This window comes from Oncorhynchus clarkii, chromosome 6 (assembly GCF_045791955.1).
Source record: "Oncorhynchus clarkii lewisi isolate Uvic-CL-2024 chromosome 6, UVic_Ocla_1.0, whole genome shotgun sequence".
Lineage (NCBI taxonomy): Eukaryota > Metazoa > Chordata > Actinopteri > Salmoniformes > Salmonidae > Oncorhynchus > Oncorhynchus clarkii.
Genome location: NC_092152.1, coordinates 21,379,729 through 21,398,780, shown reverse-complemented (window position 1 = coordinate 21,398,780; position 19,052 = coordinate 21,379,729). Strand labels below are relative to the sequence as shown.

The 19,052-nt window shown below is 41.6% G+C and overlaps 1 protein-coding gene across 3 annotated transcripts in view; it reads right to left on the bottom strand.

The window, feature by feature from the left end:
• LOC139410773 (prostaglandin-endoperoxide synthase 1) overlaps positions 1 to 19,052 on the bottom strand; it is a 62,304-nt gene that overhangs the window by 10,780 nt on the left and 32,472 nt on the right. For all 3 annotated transcript variants that reach the window (XM_071156262.1, XM_071156261.1, XM_071156260.1), the window contains 4 exons: positions 17,954 to 18,037; positions 12,264 to 12,510; positions 11,795 to 12,081; positions 2,901 to 3,048 (listed from right to left, as the gene is read on the bottom strand). In XM_071156262.1, coding sequence (XP_071012363.1) covers positions 2,901 to 3,048; positions 11,795 to 12,081; positions 12,264 to 12,510; positions 17,954 to 18,037 — 766 coding nt within the window. The remainder of the gene's footprint in view (positions 1 to 2,900; positions 3,049 to 11,794; positions 12,082 to 12,263; positions 12,511 to 17,953; positions 18,038 to 19,052) is intronic.

The window sequence follows — 19,052 nt, the reverse complement described above, 5'->3', positions numbered from 1 at the left end:
GGGCTGTCGCCAACATACTGACTCAACTCTAGCCACTTTAATAATGGAAAAATGTATGTAATAAACATATCACTAGCCACTTTAAACAATGCCACTATATATAATGTTTACACACCCTACATTACTCATCTCATATGTATATACTGTACTCTATACCATCTACTGCATCTTGCCTATGCCATTTGGCCATCATATATATTTTATGTACATATTCTTATTCATTCCTTTACACTTGTGTGTATAAGGTCGTTGTTGTGAAACTGTTTGGTTAGATTACTTGTTAGATATTACTGCATGGTCGGAACTAGAAGCACAAGCATTTCGCTACACTCACATTAACATCTGCTAACCATGTGTATGTGACAAATTAAATTTGATTTGATTATTCTGACATTTCACACTCTTAAAAGTGGTGTTCCTAACTGACCTAAGACAGGGATTTTTTTACTGGGATTTTAAATGTATTTGGTTAAGGTGTATGTAAACTTCCAACTTCAACTGTAAGTCAAGACATTTCAGCCTTTCCTTTTTTATTAATTTATAAAAAATTGTAAGCCAGTGACACAAAATTTCAATTTAATACATTTTAAATTCAGGCTGTAACACAACATGTGGCACTGTAGGTGCTCTTTCGACCGCAAATCACTCTGTCGAAGCTTCATCAATTGAGGTCGAAACGAGTCAGCTTTTTCATTAGTAAAAGAGCAACTATGCATTAGAAAATACATATGGTTGTTGCCGTCTTTTTGGATTCATGACTTTACCCAGATGAGCACCCAATTCCATGGAGCCATTTTCTGATTATCATCAAATGTCACGTTTGATTGATGCGCACGCATCCCGACATCAAAAAGCTCTGTCACAGGATAGCTAATTCTGATGTCGAGACTAGAGGTCGACCGATTAATTAGGGCCGATTTTAAGTTTTCATAATCTGGAAATCGGTATTTTTGGGCGCCAATTTTTATTTTATTTTTTATACCTTTATTTAACTAGGCAAGTCAGTTAAGAACACATTCTTATTTTCAATGACGGCCTAGGAACGGTGGGTTAACTGCCTCGTTCAGGGGCAGAACGACAGATTTTCCCCTTGTCAGCTCGGGGGATGCAATCTTGCAACCTTACAGTTAACTAGTCCAACGCAATAACGACCTGCCTCTCTCGTTGCACTCCACAAGGAGACTGCCTGTTACGCGAATGCAGTAAGCCAAGGTAAGTTGCTAGCTAGCATTAAACTTATCTTATAAAAAACAATTAATCATAATCACTAGTTAACTACACATGGTTGATGATATATGCATATAATCTGACTGAGCATACAAGCATCTAAGTATCTGACTGAGCGGTGGTAGGCAGAAGCAGGCGCATAAACATTCATTCAAACAGCACTTTAGTGTGTTTTGCCAGCAGCTCTTCATTGTGCGTCAAGCATTGCGCTGTTTATGACTTCAAGCCTATCAACTCCCGAGATGAAGCTGGTGCAACCGAAGTGAAATGGCTAGCTAGTTAGCGCGCGCTAATAGCGTTTTAAACATCACTCGCTCTGAGCCTTCTAGTAGTTGTTCCCCTTGCTCTGCATGGGTAACGCGCTGCTTCGATGGTGGCTGTTGTCGTTGTGTTGCTGGTTCGAGCCCAGGGAGGAGCGAGGAGAGGGACGGAAGCTATACTGTTACACTGGCAATGCTATAGTGCCTATAATAACATCAATAGTCAAAGGTTAATGAAATACAACTGGTATAGAGGGAAATAGTCCTATAATTCCTGTAATAACTACAACCTAAAACTTCTTACCTGGGAATATTGAAGACTCATGTTAAAAGGAACCACCAGCTTTCATATGTTCTCATGTTCTGAGCAAGGAACTGAAACGTTAGCTTTCTTACATAGCACATATTGCACTTTTACTTTCTTCTCCAACACTTTGTTTTTGCATTATTTAAACCAAATTGAATATGTTTCATTATTTACTTGAGGCTAAATTGATTTTATTTATGTATTATATTAAGTTAAAATAAGTGTTCATTCAGTATTGTTGTAATTGTCATTATTACACATTTTTAAAAAGTTGTAATATATATATATATATAATGACAATTACAATTACAACAATACTGAATGAACACTTATTTTAACTTAATATAATACATAAATAAAATCAATTTAGCCTCAAGTAAATAATGAAACATATTCAATATACAATATAATATATTTTTAAAGAATCGGCCAATATCGGCTTTTTTGGTCCTCTAATAATCGGTATCGGTGTTGAAAAATCATAATCGGTCGACCTCTAGTTGAGACCTTGATAAAATTAACAATGAGTGAGTGATGACCATGAAAACAAGCAAGACTAACAGCTATAGCTTTGATCAACAAGTATATTATATTTCTGGATTTATCTAGCTCTATTTGGGATATTTTACCTCCCCTCCCTGGCTTGCTAGGTAATCAATTCTCTCATGACATTTGCAATGTTTTAGACGATAACCATCTGATTAAGTGTTAGTTTACTTACACGATCTGCATTTGAAGTTGCATGTGATTGTATCCACTGCTTCGTAAACAAAGAGGTTTCTGATTATGAACGGTTTGTGTGTATGTATTGATATGTAGGCTACATGTGCCTTTTGTAAAAAATAAAATAAAAAGTAAAATACTGATGCAGTTCTGTCCTTGAGCTATTGTCATCTATTAATGTTCTGTACTATGTCATGTTTCATGTTTTGTGTAGACCCCAGGAAGAGGAGCTGCTGCTTTTGCAACAGCTAATGGGGATCCTAATAAAAGACTAATACCAATACCAACTGCGCATGCAACCTTTTATGATGCAGCCGGTAAATGGTTCTATAGAAGCTTTTAGTATCATCGTAATTTCCCAAACTCTAAATATGTAGTCTTACCAGTGAAGTCAGAGAAAGATGTGTAGGGCCTCAGGTTGAACCTCTTCCTGTACTCGTTGAAGGGTTGGAGACGCAGAGCCCTGGACTCTTCAATTACACCCTCGGCCACCTTGGTCACCACTGGGTGGATGTTCTTCCCACCTCCTATCTGAGAAACAGAGAAAGGATTAAAACCAACTTAACCTCTGACCCCATACCCATAGGTACTGGTGTAGACTACATCGAAAAGGATCAGACGGGCATCACCTGTATAAATATAGGATGCATGAATGACTACATGAAAAAAAGTATTCAAAAGAAACAGGTAGCAGAATAGCTCTCGGATGGATAGTTGATAGGGATTGATTTGGAAATGGGGAAGAGAATGATCTAGGAAAGATAAACATGTTCAGACAAATAAGAAAGCGAGAGAGCTTAAAACTGCACTATTCAAGGCAAGCATAGTGTGATGGAAAATGTTATGTTTGTGCTTTTCTAATAACCAATTTCTGTGTTCATGCAAGTAACTGATTGAACGAATCCTCACTATCAGTATCTGCAATTCGGCAGTACACCCAGAACCTTGTTTTGAGAACGAAAGGATATCTCAGTTTCAAGGTCTCAGCTTGGAGACAAGAAGCCTTGTGAGGTATTGGTCTGTCACATGCATGAACCAAATGTTAATGATGAATTATGAATAAGTTAAATCATGCCTATGTAACGTGTATATAAGCAGGATATAAGAGATCTAAATGGGACTGCCCCGATAGTACACATCTGTCAGGAGCTCTATGGTGCATCAAGTTTATTGGAACATCTCCAGTTAACTGTAAATAAACAATGATTAATTTATGATTGACTTCGAGTGTCCCTGTGTAGAATTTCCACAACAATAGAAATCTAAAAACAGGTAGCTAGCTACGTCTGTTCTTTCACTTAACTCTTCCTGAGTAACCAATGACTATAACAAGCAGAGGATTGCTTCTCAGGCTACATGAGAGAAGGTGAGAAAGGTGCCATCCCAGCAATTGTATATTTTGTATACAGTGGGGGAAAAAACCTTCAGACATGGTAGTGACTGCATACGAAGAGGAAGTTATAAAAACTGCAGTTGAGGGTCAGCTACTCTAATGTGGTCTGGGTGAGAATGGCCCTCCCGAGAAGGGCCCTAAATGTGTTACTTCATATACAGTATACACCCACAGGACTTCACAGTTCATGGATTACATTCCGATTGTGTGTCACTGACCTACACACAACACCCCATGTCAAAGTGGAATTATGTATATATTTTTTTATAAAAACAATTTGAAAAGCTAAAATGTCTGGAGTCAATAAGTATTCAACCCTTAGTTAATTGTATTTATTATGAATCCCCATTAGCTGCTGCTGGATCCTGCTAAATTAAGGCAGTTGTAACCTCAACTTGCTTAAAAAACATTACAATACATTCACAACACATTAAGTGTGTGCCCTCAGGCCACTAGTCTACTACCACATATCTACAACACAAAATCCATGTGTATGTGTGTGTGTGTGTATGCATGTGTCTGTTTGTCTCTCTTCACAGTCCCCGCTGTTCTATAAGGTTTATTTTAGTTTTTTAAAATCTAATTTTACTGCTTGCATGAGTTACTTGATGCGGAATAGAGCTCCATGCAGTCACGGCTCTATGTAGTACTATGCGCCTCCCATAGTCTGTTCTGCATTTGAAGACTGAAGAGACCTCTGTTGGCATGTCTTCTGGGGTATGCATGGGTGTCTGAGCTGTGTGCCAGTAGTTCAAACAGACAACTGGGTGCATTCAACATGTCAATACCTTTCACAAATACAAGTAGTGATGAAGTTACTCTCCTCCATTTTGAGCCAGGAGAAATTGACATGCATATTATTAATCTTAGCTATCGGTGTACATCCGAGGGCCAGCCGTGCTGCCCTGTTCTAAGCCAATTGTAATTTTCCTAAGTCCCTATTTGTGGCACCTGACCACACGACTGAATAGTAGTTCAGGTGCGACAAAACAAGGGCCTGTAGGACCTGCCTTGTCGATAGTGCTGTTAAGGCAGAGCAGTCTGAGAAGTCTGTATTATGGACAGACAATTTCATAAATGTGTCAAGTGCAGCATCCGGTTGCTCCTCATTACACACCATAGACCAGCAAATACTCTTTACATCATCAACATAGGAATCATTACAAAACTTGTTGTATGACCTCACACTATATTAGGCCCAGCCTTCAGCACATTGTTTTTCCTAGATATGGTTACTATATTGTGATCACTACAGCATTAGTAAAGATGTGATCAACACATGTTGATTATTTAATTCCTGTGCTGTTTGTAATTACCCTGTTAGGTTGACTGATAACCCAAACCAGATTTCAGGCACTGGTTACAGTTTGAAGCTTTTTCTTGAGTGGGCAGCTTGATGAAAGCAAGTCAATATTGAAAATCACCCAGAAAATATACTTCTATGTTGATATCACATACATTGTCAAGCATTTCACACATATTATCCAGATAGACCAGAAAGTGCTAACAGTCACTATGGCAGCTTCCCACAAGAATGGGCTTTAGGTGAGGCAGATGCACCTGTAGCCATATTACTTCAACAGTATTTAACATGAGATCCGCTCTAAGCTTTACAGGAATGTGGTTCTTAATATAGACTGCAACACTGCCCGTATTGACATTTCTGTATTTTCTGTAGATATATGTTATAACCATGTATTGCTACTACTGTATCAAAGGTATTATCTAAGTGAGTTTCAGAGATATGAATGTCATCTGTTACTAGTTAATGACTTCATGAACCTTGTTTCTTAGGCTACATATGTTAATGTGGGCAAATTTTTTAGCACTTTTCTGGGATGTTTGATTGTTTTCATTGCTTTATTGGGAAGCATAGCAGAAGTAGACATGCTTATGCTATTTATGTTTGTGCGGGGTGAGCTGCTCACAATGGACTTCCTACTAGGGCACACCACCTTAGTGCAACTCTGGTTCATAGGCACATTAATTACTGCATACAATATCTATGGGATCAGCAGAGGCATTATGGCAAGCTTAAACAAGTGCAGGAGTAAAAATGTGCTTAACAAGTGACCTAAAAAGTAGCACTGACTGTGTGCAATAATAGTGCTTAATAGTGTTGAATATCGCTTTGAGCATGGTGAAGTTATTACACTTTGGATGGTGTATTAAGGCATCCAGTCCCTACAAAGATGCAGGCGTCTTTCCTAACTGAGTTGCCAGAGAGGAAGGAAAGCACTCAGGGATTTTCACCATGAGGCCAAAGTTCACTTTAAAACAATTACATAGTTTAAAGGCTGTGATAGAAGAAAACTGAGGATAGATCAACAACATTGTAGTTCATCTACAATACTAACTTAAACGACAGAGTGAAAAGAAGGAAACCTGTACTGGAAAAAAATATTCCAAAACATGCATCCTGTTTGCAATAAAGGCACTAAAATAAAAGTAAAACTGCAAAAACTGTGGCAAAGAAATTCACTTTATATCCTGAATACAAAGTATTGTGTTTGGGGCAAATCCAACACAAAATCACATCACTGAGTACCACTTCATATTTTCAAGCATGGTGGTGGCTGCATCATGTTATGGGTATCCTTGCTATCGGCAAGAACTAGGGATTTTTCTTTTTTTTTTACAAAAAGAGAATGGAAATTCACCTTTCAGCAGGACAATAACCTAAAACACGAGGTCAAATACAACACTAATTGCTTACCAAGATGACATTGAACGTTCCAGACGGGCCTAGTTACAGTTTTGACTTAAAATCGTCTTGAAAATATATGGCAAGACTTGAATATGGCTGTCTAGCAATGATCAACATCCAACTTGGCAGAGCTTGAAGAATTGTAAAAATAATTATGTACAAATATTGTACAACCCAGGTGTACAAAGCTCTTCAGCCTTTTTCAAACCGCAGGGCTTAATGCTCAAATGAGTTTGTTTTTCAAATCCGTGTTGGACTACTGACTGTCCAAACAGTTACAAGTGACCAAATTGGATGTGTGTGTTCTGACAGCAGTCATTTGCTGAAAAGGCTATGCTAGTTGTCACAGTAATAATGGGTGTGCGCAATTGTGTAGGCTGTTTTGTTGTGGTTGTGCTTCCCATCACTCAGAAGTTACGTAGCAATTTGAATGTTCCAAATCATAGAGTAAGAACACTTTTAAACCTTGATAGGATAAGACGATCCAACTTGCTAGGTAGCTGTTTAGTTTTCTAGCACATTCCCACATTTGTTTGTGAACAATTAACAAGCTAGTTAGCTACCACATGGACCTAGCAAGCAACATGTCGAAAAACAGTCTAAAAACAACTTGAGGGACCTAGCAAGCAACAAGATATGTCGAAAAACAGTCTAAAAACCAACTTGAAGTCAGATTTGACCGTTCAAACAAGTCACATGGCCAGGAATCAGATTTGTATTTGACTTCAAACCACCTACAAAGCTGGTTTGAAATGTGGCTTGAAATATCAGATTCCATGTGCTTTTTGGCTGTTCAGACTGCAGGAAAAAAGAACAGATTCAAATCAGATATGCAAATAAATAGGATTTGAGTCACTTTAAACTGCCATCTGCCAATTTAGAGACTTACTCAGAAAGACCCATAGCTGTTAATCACTGCCAAAGGTGATTCTAACATGTATTGACTCAGGGGTGTGAATACTTATATAAATGAGATATTTCTGTATTTCATTTCCAATAAATTAATAAAACTCTCCATCTCTCGTACATAGAATTTGCTTGGCTCAAAAGAACTACAACACACACATCAATTCAGTTGAAGTCACTTCAAATAAATAGCTTCTGCTTTTTGGTAGAAATAGAAAATAGATTACATTTTTCAGAATTTTTGTTTACTCCCTGAATAGACTCCCTGACTTCAATTCGAATTGACCCTAACCTTGACACACAATCCTATCAGACAGATCATTATAGCCCAGATCTGTATGCACTTTAGACAACTTTCTATGTAGGGGAGAGTGCCAGGTAAGTTGCTCCAAAGAGTTAGTTGAGCAACCCTTTGTTTCTAGGAAACAAAATTAATAAATGTGACCAAATATTTAGGAAGAGGTCATCATTTCATGGATTATGTAAAGGAAAATCCCACATGGAACATGTGGTTAGCAAGTTAGGTAAAATAAAAAAGATTTTCAAAGTCAAATTAATTTATTGTGTTAAGAGATTTCATGATGCTTGTATCTAAACTGAATTAGATTGATTTATAAATCAGTTGGGGTCTCTATAAGCTACAAGATGAGGTCCTAAACATAGCATGAAAGTGCATCCTTGTAGCTGTATTGGGCTAATATAGTCAAAAGTTGAGCCAATGGCCACCATACAAATTATGATGACATTTTTGTCAGATTGATGCATAATACGAATAGTATTTTTGCATTGTGTCATGCATATGAACGCATTTTTGTTACAGAGCAGATATCATGCAACAAGCCCCCCTTAAGGTTATTGAAAGAGCAGCCAAGGAAGTGACAGAAGGGAAGAAGTACAAGCAGCAGCAATGGATGATAAAAATAACTGAATGACACTGAAGTAGATTGACAAAAAGGAAAACAAAACATGTACCTGTGCGTAAGAGAAGCTATGATAGAGTAGTAGAGGCACAAAAGGTCTTATCTGATGACATGGAGTCTGAACTTGCTAAACATATCAAGAATCTTGCAGACCAGTTTCATGAGCTTAGTAGCCTCAATTGCAGTGAACTTGCCTAGAAATTGGCACATAGAAACGACATCCCTATCCCAGAAAACTGGTCAGGAAATGGAAGGCTAAGTGATATTGAACAGAGAGATCTATATCTGATTGTAGGTATACATTAAAAAAAAATGTAAATAGTTTTGTCACATACACCGGTTAGGTGTAGTGAAAATGTGTTGTTTGTAGGGCTGTCCCCGACAAAAAATATTGGTTGACCGAAAGTCATCTGTTCTTTCCACCAATTGATTGGTAGACATTTTAAAATTCATTTTTCCAAACTACTGTTTGGCTACATTTGGGCGCAGGCCAGGTAGCCTAAAGGCCTACTCCTATACATAATAAGGTGAATGTCCTAACTCAACATTGACAGGAGCACTCCACACAAAAGATAACTAAATTCACAAAACTCTGGAATGAATGGAATTAACCAAAACTTGTTTCTCACAAGTGTAAACAGGTTGTGTGGTCTGCAAACAACGTGTCCCCTCTGACAATGAGAACAGTAAATTAATGATTTAACAGAAATTACTGTAACCAAACAAACATTTTAGAATAGAAATGATAGGAATTAACAGTAAATGTACAATTGGTGATATACTGTATGTAATGGGTAATTGATACACACTAACAATCAAACACAGACAACTCACACAATGGAGTTATGAAACAATGAATGTGCACAAATTGGAGGGAGAGAGCACATTCTGGAGAGAGACATGCATTGTGCATCTTAGCCAGTCTTGGGCGCGAATCAGACAGGTGTCTTGTGTGCCATAAAAAAATATGTTTATTTGCTACTTATTTGCTACAAAAACGACTAATTGGGGTCAACCCTAATTGTTTTACAGTCAGCCCTAGTAGTACAGTGCCCCTGGAGCAAATTAAGGTTACGTGCCTTGCTCAAGGGCATACAGATTTTTCACTTTCTCGGCTGGGGCATTTGGACCAACAACCTTTCGGTTACTGGCCCAACGCTCTAACCGCTAGGCTACCTGCCGCCTTACTGATTGTAATGTTTTGTACAAACACCTTAATATTAAGGTGCACTCTCTTTGGCACTCAAAACCGCCTCAATTTGTCGGGGCATGGACTATACAAAGTGTCAAAAACGTTCCACAGGGCCAGGGATGCTGGCCCATGTTAGCGCCAATGCTTGGCTGGAGTTGGCTGGATGTCCTTTGGGTGGTATACTATTCTTGATACACACAGGAAACTGAGTGTGAAAAACCCAGCAGCGTTGCAGACGTTGACACACTCAAACCGGTGTGCCTGGCACCTATTAATGAATAGCATTCTCACAATTTGTGAATGCTATTCATTGACTACAGCTCAGCGTTCAACACCATAGTGCGCTCAAAGCTCATCAATAAGCTAAGGACCCTCGGACTACACACCTTCCTCTGCAACTGGATCCTGGACTTCCTGACGGGCCACCCCCAGGTGGTAAGGGTAGGTAACAACATATCCACCATTCTGATCCTCAACACAGGGGCCCCTCAGAGGTGCGTGCTCAGTCTCCCCTGTACTTCCTGTTCACTCATGACTGCATGGCCAGGCACGAATCCAACACCATAATTTTAGTTTGCCAATGACACAACAGTGCTAGGCCTGATCACCGACAACGAAAAGGCAGCCTATAGGGAGGTCAGAGACCTGACTGTGTGGTGCCAGGACAACAACCTTTCCCTCAACATGATTAAGACAAAGGAGATGATTGTGGACTACAGGAAAAGGAGGACTGAGCACACCCCCATTCTCATTGATGGGGCTGCAGTGGAGCAGGTTGAGAGCTTCAAGTTCCTTGGTGTCCACATCACCAACAAACTATCATGGTCCAAGCACACCAAGACAGTCATGAAGAGGGCACGACAATACCTATTCCCCCTTAAAGAGACTGAAAAGATTTGACATGGATCCTCAGATTCTCAAAAGGTTCTACAGCTGCACCATCGAGAGCATCCTCACTGGTTGCATCACTGCCTGGTATGGCAACTGCTCAGCCTCAGAATGCAAGGCACTACAGAAGGTAGTGCGTACTGCCCAGTACATCACTGGGGCCAAGCTTCCTGCCATCCAGGACCTCTATACCAGGCGGTGTCAGAGGAAGGCCCTAAAAATTGTCAGACTCCAGCCACCCTAGTCATAGACTGCTCTCTCTGCTGCCGCACGGCAAGCGGTACCGGAATGCCAAGTCTAGGTCCAAGAGGCTTCTAAACAGCTTTTATCCCCAAGCCATAAGATTCCTGAACACCTAATCAAATGGCTACCCAGACTATTTGCATTTCCCCCCCCCCCCTCTTTTACACAGCTGCTACTCTCTTATTATCTATGCAGTCACTTTAATAACTATCTACATATTACCTCAACTAACCAGTGCCCCGAACATTGACTCTGTACCGGTAGCCCCCTGTATATAGTCTAGCTGTTGTTATTTTACTGCTGCGCTTTAATTACTTGTTACTTTGATTTCTTATTCTTATCCGTATATTTTAATACTGAATTGTTGGTTAAGGGCTTGTAAGTAAGCATTTCAATGTAAGGTGAACCTGTTGTATTTGGCGCATGTGACTAATAAAATTTGATATGATTTACCATACTCTGTTCAAAGACATGTAGGTGTGCCTATTCACCCTCAATGGCCCACATACACAATCCATGTCTCAAGGCTTATTAAATCGTTCTTTAACCTGTTTCCTCCCCTTCACTGATTGAAGTTGATTTAACAAGTGACATCAATAAGGGATCGCAGCTTTCACCTGGTCAGTCTGTCATGGAAATAGTTACTAATGTTTTGTACACTCAATGTACAATATACCACACCCCCATTCCATGAATTAAACTTTGACCTATCAGCACCGCACCCACTTACCCCAAGGCGGTTCAACTTACCCGTCTCTATGCTCAATGTAATCCATACCCTGGGTAAGTTGTGCCAAGACACCACTTCTTTTGGACATGCTATTTTCTCAAACTGTTATGTTTACATGAATTCTAGCATCCTGAAATATATGTAGATATCTCTGTTAGAAATGCTATATTTCCCTTGATTTAGTGATGCTGAATAACATATACCCCACTCTCCCCTATGGCATGACAATGATATTGAGACTAGGGTTCATCAATATAACACTGCATATGACATCCCATGGTCACCACACAGCCCATACCTGTCCAGCACACTGGCGTGAGAAAGCGTCCACCAGTTTCTCCACCCCGTAGTGTGTGACGATGGAGGTGTTGAAGATGAACTGGGAGTAGGGCACCACGTCTCCGTCTATGTGGAAGCTGTCTGGCATAAGGGGGTGCCAGTGGTACAGTTGGTTGAACTCCACAGCGATGCGGTTCCTGTACTGAAACGTGGACTTGAAGAGCAGGACCGGATCAAACTTCAGATCCAACAGGTAGCCGCTCAGGTGCTGCACGTAGTCCTCGATCACTATCCGGATAGTTTCACCTGGAATATGAACAAAAAAAATATGTATTTACTATAGCAGTGTGTGGATTATTTTCCCCGTAACTATTCACTCAACCCAGAACATGGAAAGGTTTCCTTAATATTAATATTCCTGCCTAAAGCACAGTGTCTGGCAACATGAAAGACAAGAGAGATCTCTGTTTAGGCCAGTGTGTACTTACCTATGACGATGAGCCTGGTGGTCTGGAAGAGCTGCTCATCCCCCCAGGTGGGGTGCTCGGCCTTCAGGATGTCACAGACGCGGTTGTGTTCTCTCAGCCACAGGGTGGCGTACATGGTGAGGCCTGGCAGCAGCCCAAACACCTCCTGCCCAATGGCCATGCGCTGCCCCTCGGGAACCCCTCGAGGGTAGCTCATATTCACTGCCGCCTCGGCTATCGTTGGAGGGTACACCTCACCTTTAATTACCTGGAAGAGAAGATAGTGAAAAAGGGAAAGTAATACTATGGACCCCTTAAGAGCTTTACTGACTCAATAGCACAATACTGAGCTTTAGTGAGTCAATGAGCATGCTTTACTAATTTCTTTGGATGATAAACTTTATCATTAGTGTTCCCTTTGGGGTTTTGTGGAAAATACATTTTAAATATGTCACTGACAGGAATGGACCTCTGCGATTGTAAACTTTATTAATGCATCCTTCCTTTATACATACTGTAACTTAAAAGATGTTGGTGAACAGGATGTTCACCAGCAACCTGCCAAACTAATCAATGACTATGTCTTGCCAATGCCCAATTACCAGTGGAGGAATGGGCCGTGCCCATGACCACAACATTTTGAAACACTACTGTTAGTTACAGTAAATACTGTTTACCTCAACAACCCCCCTAAATAACCAACAGTTGTACAGCCATCTCATCCTGAGTCCTATGCATAGTGTGAAGTACATTTAAGTATCCCTATACTTCTGTTATTACGGTGCTATCACTCTTATTAGTGCGCCTGCGCAGAAGTCTCTTGCAGTTAGACCTGGCCTGAGTGTGATGACAACTATGTACTGTGGAAATAGAGCAGGGCTTCCCCAAAGTCAGTCTTTGGGCCCCCCATGAGTCCCCCACCCCCCATTTTTTTTGCCCTAGCACTACACAGCTGATTCCAATAACCAACTCTGGGAAATCCTGATTTAGAGTCAACATTGGTAGCAGAGGATGGCTAATAACTACAATGGGCCACCTCGCTTCGAAGAGAAGAGGTTTTATGTAAGTTTGAAAAATTAACTCGGAATCTGGACACGGGTTAATAATCTGGACGAGAAAAAGCAAGCATTTGCGGTGGTATTATCGCTCGAGGAGAGAGATACAACACAGGAAAAATCTGCAAAGGATTTGAACAAGGACGACGGTATTCAAACTTTGATCAGAGAACTGGATTCTGTTACTTAAAGAAGAGAAAGACTGCCTACGAGGCATATTCAAACTTTGAGTGTTAGACATATTTTGGGTTGCAATGACTGACTACATCATTTATTTTGAACAGACAGGATGTGCAAGTAACAGGATGTAACAGGATTTACAACAGGATGTGCAAGTACAACATGGTTCTCCTGGATGCGGTGTTCACTTTCAAGTTGCTAGATACTGCCCGCCCGGATAGTAGATACTGCCCGCCCGGATAGTAGATACTGCCCGCCCGGATAGTAGATACTGCCCGCCCGGATAGTAGATACTGCCCGCCCGGATAGTAGATACTGCCCGCCCGGATAGTAGATACTGCCCGCCCGGATAGTAGATACTGCCCGCCCGGATAGTAGATACTGCCCGCCCGGATAGTAGATACTGCCCGCCCGGATAGTAGATACTGCCCGCCCGGATAGTAGATACTGCCCGCCCGGATAGTAGATACTGCCCGCCCGGATAGTAGATACTGCCTGCCCGGATAGTAGATACTGCCCGCCCGGATAGTAGATACTGCCCGCCCGGATAGTAGATACTGCCCGCCCGGATAGTAGATACTGCCCGCCCGGATAGTAGATACTGCCCGCCCGGATAGTAGATACTGCCCGCCCGGATAGTAGATACTGCCCGCCCGGATAGTAGATACTGCCCGCCCGGATAGTAGATACTGCCCGCCCGGATAGTAGATACTGCCCGCCCGGATAGTAGAAACTGCCCGCCCGGATAGTAGATACTGCCCGCCCGGATTGTAGATACTGCCCGCCCGGATTGTAGATACTGCCCGCCCGGATAGTAGATACTGCCCGCCCGGATAGTAGATACTGCCCGCCCGGATAGTAGATACTGCCCGCCTGGATAGTAGATACTGCCCGCCCGGATAGTAGATACTGCCCGCCCGGATAGTTGGCACTAAAAAGGATTTTGGGTGAAAAGACGGCTGTCACGCCAATAATAGATGGAATGCAAGTGAGTGACCTAGCATATTACACTGAACAGCAGAGAAAAAGCGCCAATAAGTCATGTTATCAAGACAACTAGACGAGGGCGCCATTGCCTCGCACAAATCCACTGAGCAGGTATGGAAGGAGATCCAAATGTGTTATTTGTCAACGCACTTAACATTGGGTTAAAGACTGTCCTCATAAAAAGTAACAAGTTAAAATAAGAGGAAAATGTATACAGAGAGATAGAGCAGTGTAACATTACAGTCACGTTCTGACCTTAGTTCTTTGGTTATGTCTTTGTTTTAGTATGGTCAGGGCGTGAGTTGGGTGGGTTGTCTATGTTCTTTTTTCTATGATTTGGGATTTCTGTGTTTGGCCTGGTATGGTTCTCAATTAGAGGCAGCTGTCAATCGTTGTCCCTGATTGAGAACCATACTTAGGTAGCCTGGTTTCACTTTTGAGTAGTGGGGGGTATATTTCCTGTTTAATGTTTTTGTCTTTCACCTTACGGGACTGTTTGTTTGTTATTTATTGTTTTGTTCAGTGTTCTAGTAAGTCATTAAAAGCTATGAACACTTACCACGCTACGCATTGGTCCTCCTCTCTTTCTCCCAACGACCAACGTTACAGAACACTTACCACGCTACGCATTGGTCCTCCTCTCTTTCTCCCAACGACCAACGTTACAGAACACTTACCATGGAAACCATGTGTTTGATGTATTTGATACCATTCCAATAATTCCGTTCCAGCCATTACTACAAGCACGTTCTCCCCAATTAACATGCTACAGTTGACAGACATCAGAAATTACTCAGCAGTTCTGGGAATAATGATGATGAGTGCATTTCCATTCTACGGCAGATAGTGAGCAGTTGTGAGACATTTAAATTTAAAAAAAGATGGAACCTTTAACTAGACAAGTCAGTTAAGAACAAATTCTTACTTACAATGACAGCCTATACATGCCAGACAAAGCAAACCCAGACCAACTGTTGGTTTGCCACTGGCTTCCAAGTAAAATTAAACACTGGCTGTAGACCTACACGAGCTAGGACCAAGTCTGTGGTGCCTTCACATAAATGGACCACTTCACACGCTTCAGTGCTGGAAGCATTGTGATTACATAGAAACCCAGTGAAATCGTCAAGCACTTCATTAATTCCTGGATAAGTATGCATGGCCCGCCCCAGAAATTGTACAATGACACTGGAGAATTCAATAATAATGAAACGAGAAATGGCTGAGAAATGCAACATGGAAGTAAAGACTGCTGCATACAGTCCATAAAGCAACTGACTTCTGGAGAGACAATCAAACTTGCATTTCTACAGGGAACAGAGCTGTCAAGGGACATTCACGTCTGACCTGAAGCTAAGGGCCACTGTGGTAACTAAAAAAGTGTATGTATGGCCTGGCAAATGCCTCGCTCTACTGGTACAACAAAGTCAAGGCAACAAGCCTCCCGAGTGGCGCAGCGGTCTAAGGCATTGCATTGCAGTGCTAGCTGTGCCACTAGAGTCACAGCCGGCCGCGACCGGGAGACCCATGGGGTGGTGCACAATTGGTCCAGTGTCGTCCGGGTTAGGGGAGGTTTTGGCCGGCAGGGATGTCCTTGTCCCATCATGCACCAGCGACTCCAGTGGTGGACCAGGCGCAGTGCACGCTGACACAGTCGCCAGGTGTATGGTGTTTCCTCCAACACATTGATGCGGCTGGCTTCCGGGTGAAAGCAGTGCGGCTTGGTTGAGTTTCGGGGGAACGCACGGCTCTCGACCATCGCCTCTCCCGAGTCTGTACGGGAGTTGCAGCGATGAGACAAGAGTGTAACTACCAATTGGAAACCAATTGGGGTAAAAACATTTTTTTTTTGTCAAGGCAATGCTGAGTACAGTTTGCAAAATGTCACAAGTGGGTCCTGCAGTCTTCTATTGGCTTGATCAAGACTGCAATGTGACTGGAGTACCTGCCTGTCATGCTGATGAATTCATCTAGTGTGGCTCACAGACCTTTGCTACAACTGTGATTCCACACCTCAAAGCCGTTTTCCATGTCGGCCGTGTGGAGCATGATAGTTTTAGTTATGTTGGCATGAAATTTATTACAGTTGACGCAACAATACTGATGCAACAAGAAAGCTATATCAATCTTCAACCCATCCACATGAATTTTAAAAAAGAGCTTCAATTCCCTCTGTGGAATTGAAGCTGATTGAGGTCAAAGATAGGTCAAATGCTATGGGTTACTAGACAGTAGACCTGATGTAATGTTTGATGGCTGCAACTTGGCATCCAACACAAAACATGCCACTGTACAAACCATTCATGAGGCAAACAAAGTCGTTTGTAAACTGAAATCAGAACAAGTGACTAAAGTTTCAGCATGTGGGAAAAGATGACTCTCAGAAACCAGTTGTTGTCAGTGATGCTTCCCTAGGAAACCTTACAGACAGAGGCACACAATGTGGACATATAATCATGTTAATGGGTGAGGAAGAAAGATTCTCATCTATCTGTTGGCAGTCAAAAAGGACAAGGAGGGTTGTACGGAGAACACTTGCTGGAGAAACCCTTGCTCTTTCTGGCAAGTCTGTTCTCAGAGCTCACCACTGGTGAGTCAAAACAACCCATTGTACCTGTAGTTTGTGTCACTGACAACTACTTCCTAGTTGATGCTGTCAAATAAACCAAGTCTGTCACGGAGAAAATACTTCATCTTGAGATTAGCAGCATCAAGGAATTTATTCAAGCACAGAGAATCCAGCGGAGGAACAGCTTGCTGACTGTCTAACTAAAAAGGGAGCATCATGTCGTGTTCCTAAAGGCACTCAGTAATGGAAAAAAAACACGTTGTCAGACAACCCATTTGTAATGGGGGACTTGAATAATACTAGGACATTTAATTATTTTGTTGATGTTCTCTATTTATCTTTAAAGAAAAGTGGGAAATTGTTTGTCATGTTATAAGTATCCTTATACTTCTGTTATTACAGTGCTATCACTCTGTTATTAATGCGCCTGCGCAGAAATCTCTCTTGCAGTTGGACCTGGCCTGAGTGTGATCACAACTAAGTACTGTGGAAATACGGTAAACATTGTTAAACTGGAACCTTGTTGTGGTGTCATTTATAGTTAACACAAGCCACTGCTGAAAGAGACATTGATCAATGGGGTTGTTACAACATCAGCTCTCCCTGACTCTGAACCAACACCCAGTTCCCAAAAACAGATACCAATCCCAAAACTCCTTTCTGTAGAAGTTCATTTCAACAGATAAAGCCCATGGGTGTACTTCTTTATCCCGACATGAGTCAAGATGTGTTCCCTCTTAGAAGATGTGTATTCTTTCATGCTAGTGATGCGATAAGATAATTTATGGGGCTCGGAACGAATAGTATTTACTTTAATCACAAGTACCTCAGAGTTACCACAGAGTGGTACCATGTTTACAGTAACATTCCAGTGGAGACTTGTCCACAGCTGGAGTGGAGTTATGCAATATTCTACATACCTGGTATTTCATCTTTCCGTCTTTAAGAAGCCGGAGGTTCAGTTGACGCACCAGATTATCGCCGTAGACATGGCCGGCATCCACCTGTTTAGAGATTATTATAAAATATGAGATTAAAAAGAGATTGTGAGACATGACGCATGGCAAGAGATAGAGATGAATATGGTTCTCATGTCTCTCGTAGAGTGTGCAGGGTTTGTTTGTTGATGGTGATGACATCGTGATGAGGCAGATGATGGTTTAGCTTATTTGAACTTGACCTGGTGCTGTGCAGTAAAAGTCTCACAAGTGACATTGAGTAACATGCCTATTCCTATAGCCTATTTCAATCAATACAGTGAGCTCCAAAAGTATTGGGAAAGTGACATCTTTTGTTGTTTTGGCTCTGTTTAGTATTTGGTCCCAAAATCCTGGCACGCAATGATTACATCAAGCTTGTCACTACAAACTTTTTGGATGCATTTGCTATTTGTTTTGGTTGCATTTCAGATTATTTTGTGCCCAATATAAATTCATTGTAAATTACGTAGAGTCCTTTTGGAGTCACTTATTGTAAATAAGAATCAAATAAATTTGTTATACATCCTTATTTTCTTTTTTTACCCCTTTTTCTACCAAATTTCGTAATATCCAAATTAGTAGTTACAGTCTTGTCCGTACGGGAGTTGCAGCAATGGGACTCGGGAGAGGCAAGTTCGAGAGTCGTGCGTCCTCCAAAACGCGACCCCACCAAGCCGCACTGCTTCTTGACGCAATGCTCGCTTAACCCAGAAGCACCAATGTGTCAGAGGAAACACTGTACACATGGCGAGCATGTCAGCGTGCATTGCGCCCGGGACAAGGACAACTCGGCCGACCAAGCCCTCCCCTAACCCGGACTACACTGGGCCAATTGTGCGCCGCCTCATGGGTCTCCCGGTAGCGGCCGGCTCGGACACAGCCTGGGATCGAACCAGGCGTTGTAGTGACGCAGCTAGCACTGCAATGCAGTGCCTTAGACCGCTATAGAATACATTTCTAAACACTTCTACATTAATGTGGATGCTACCATGATTACAAATAGTCCTGAATGAATCATGAATAATGATGAGTGAGAAAG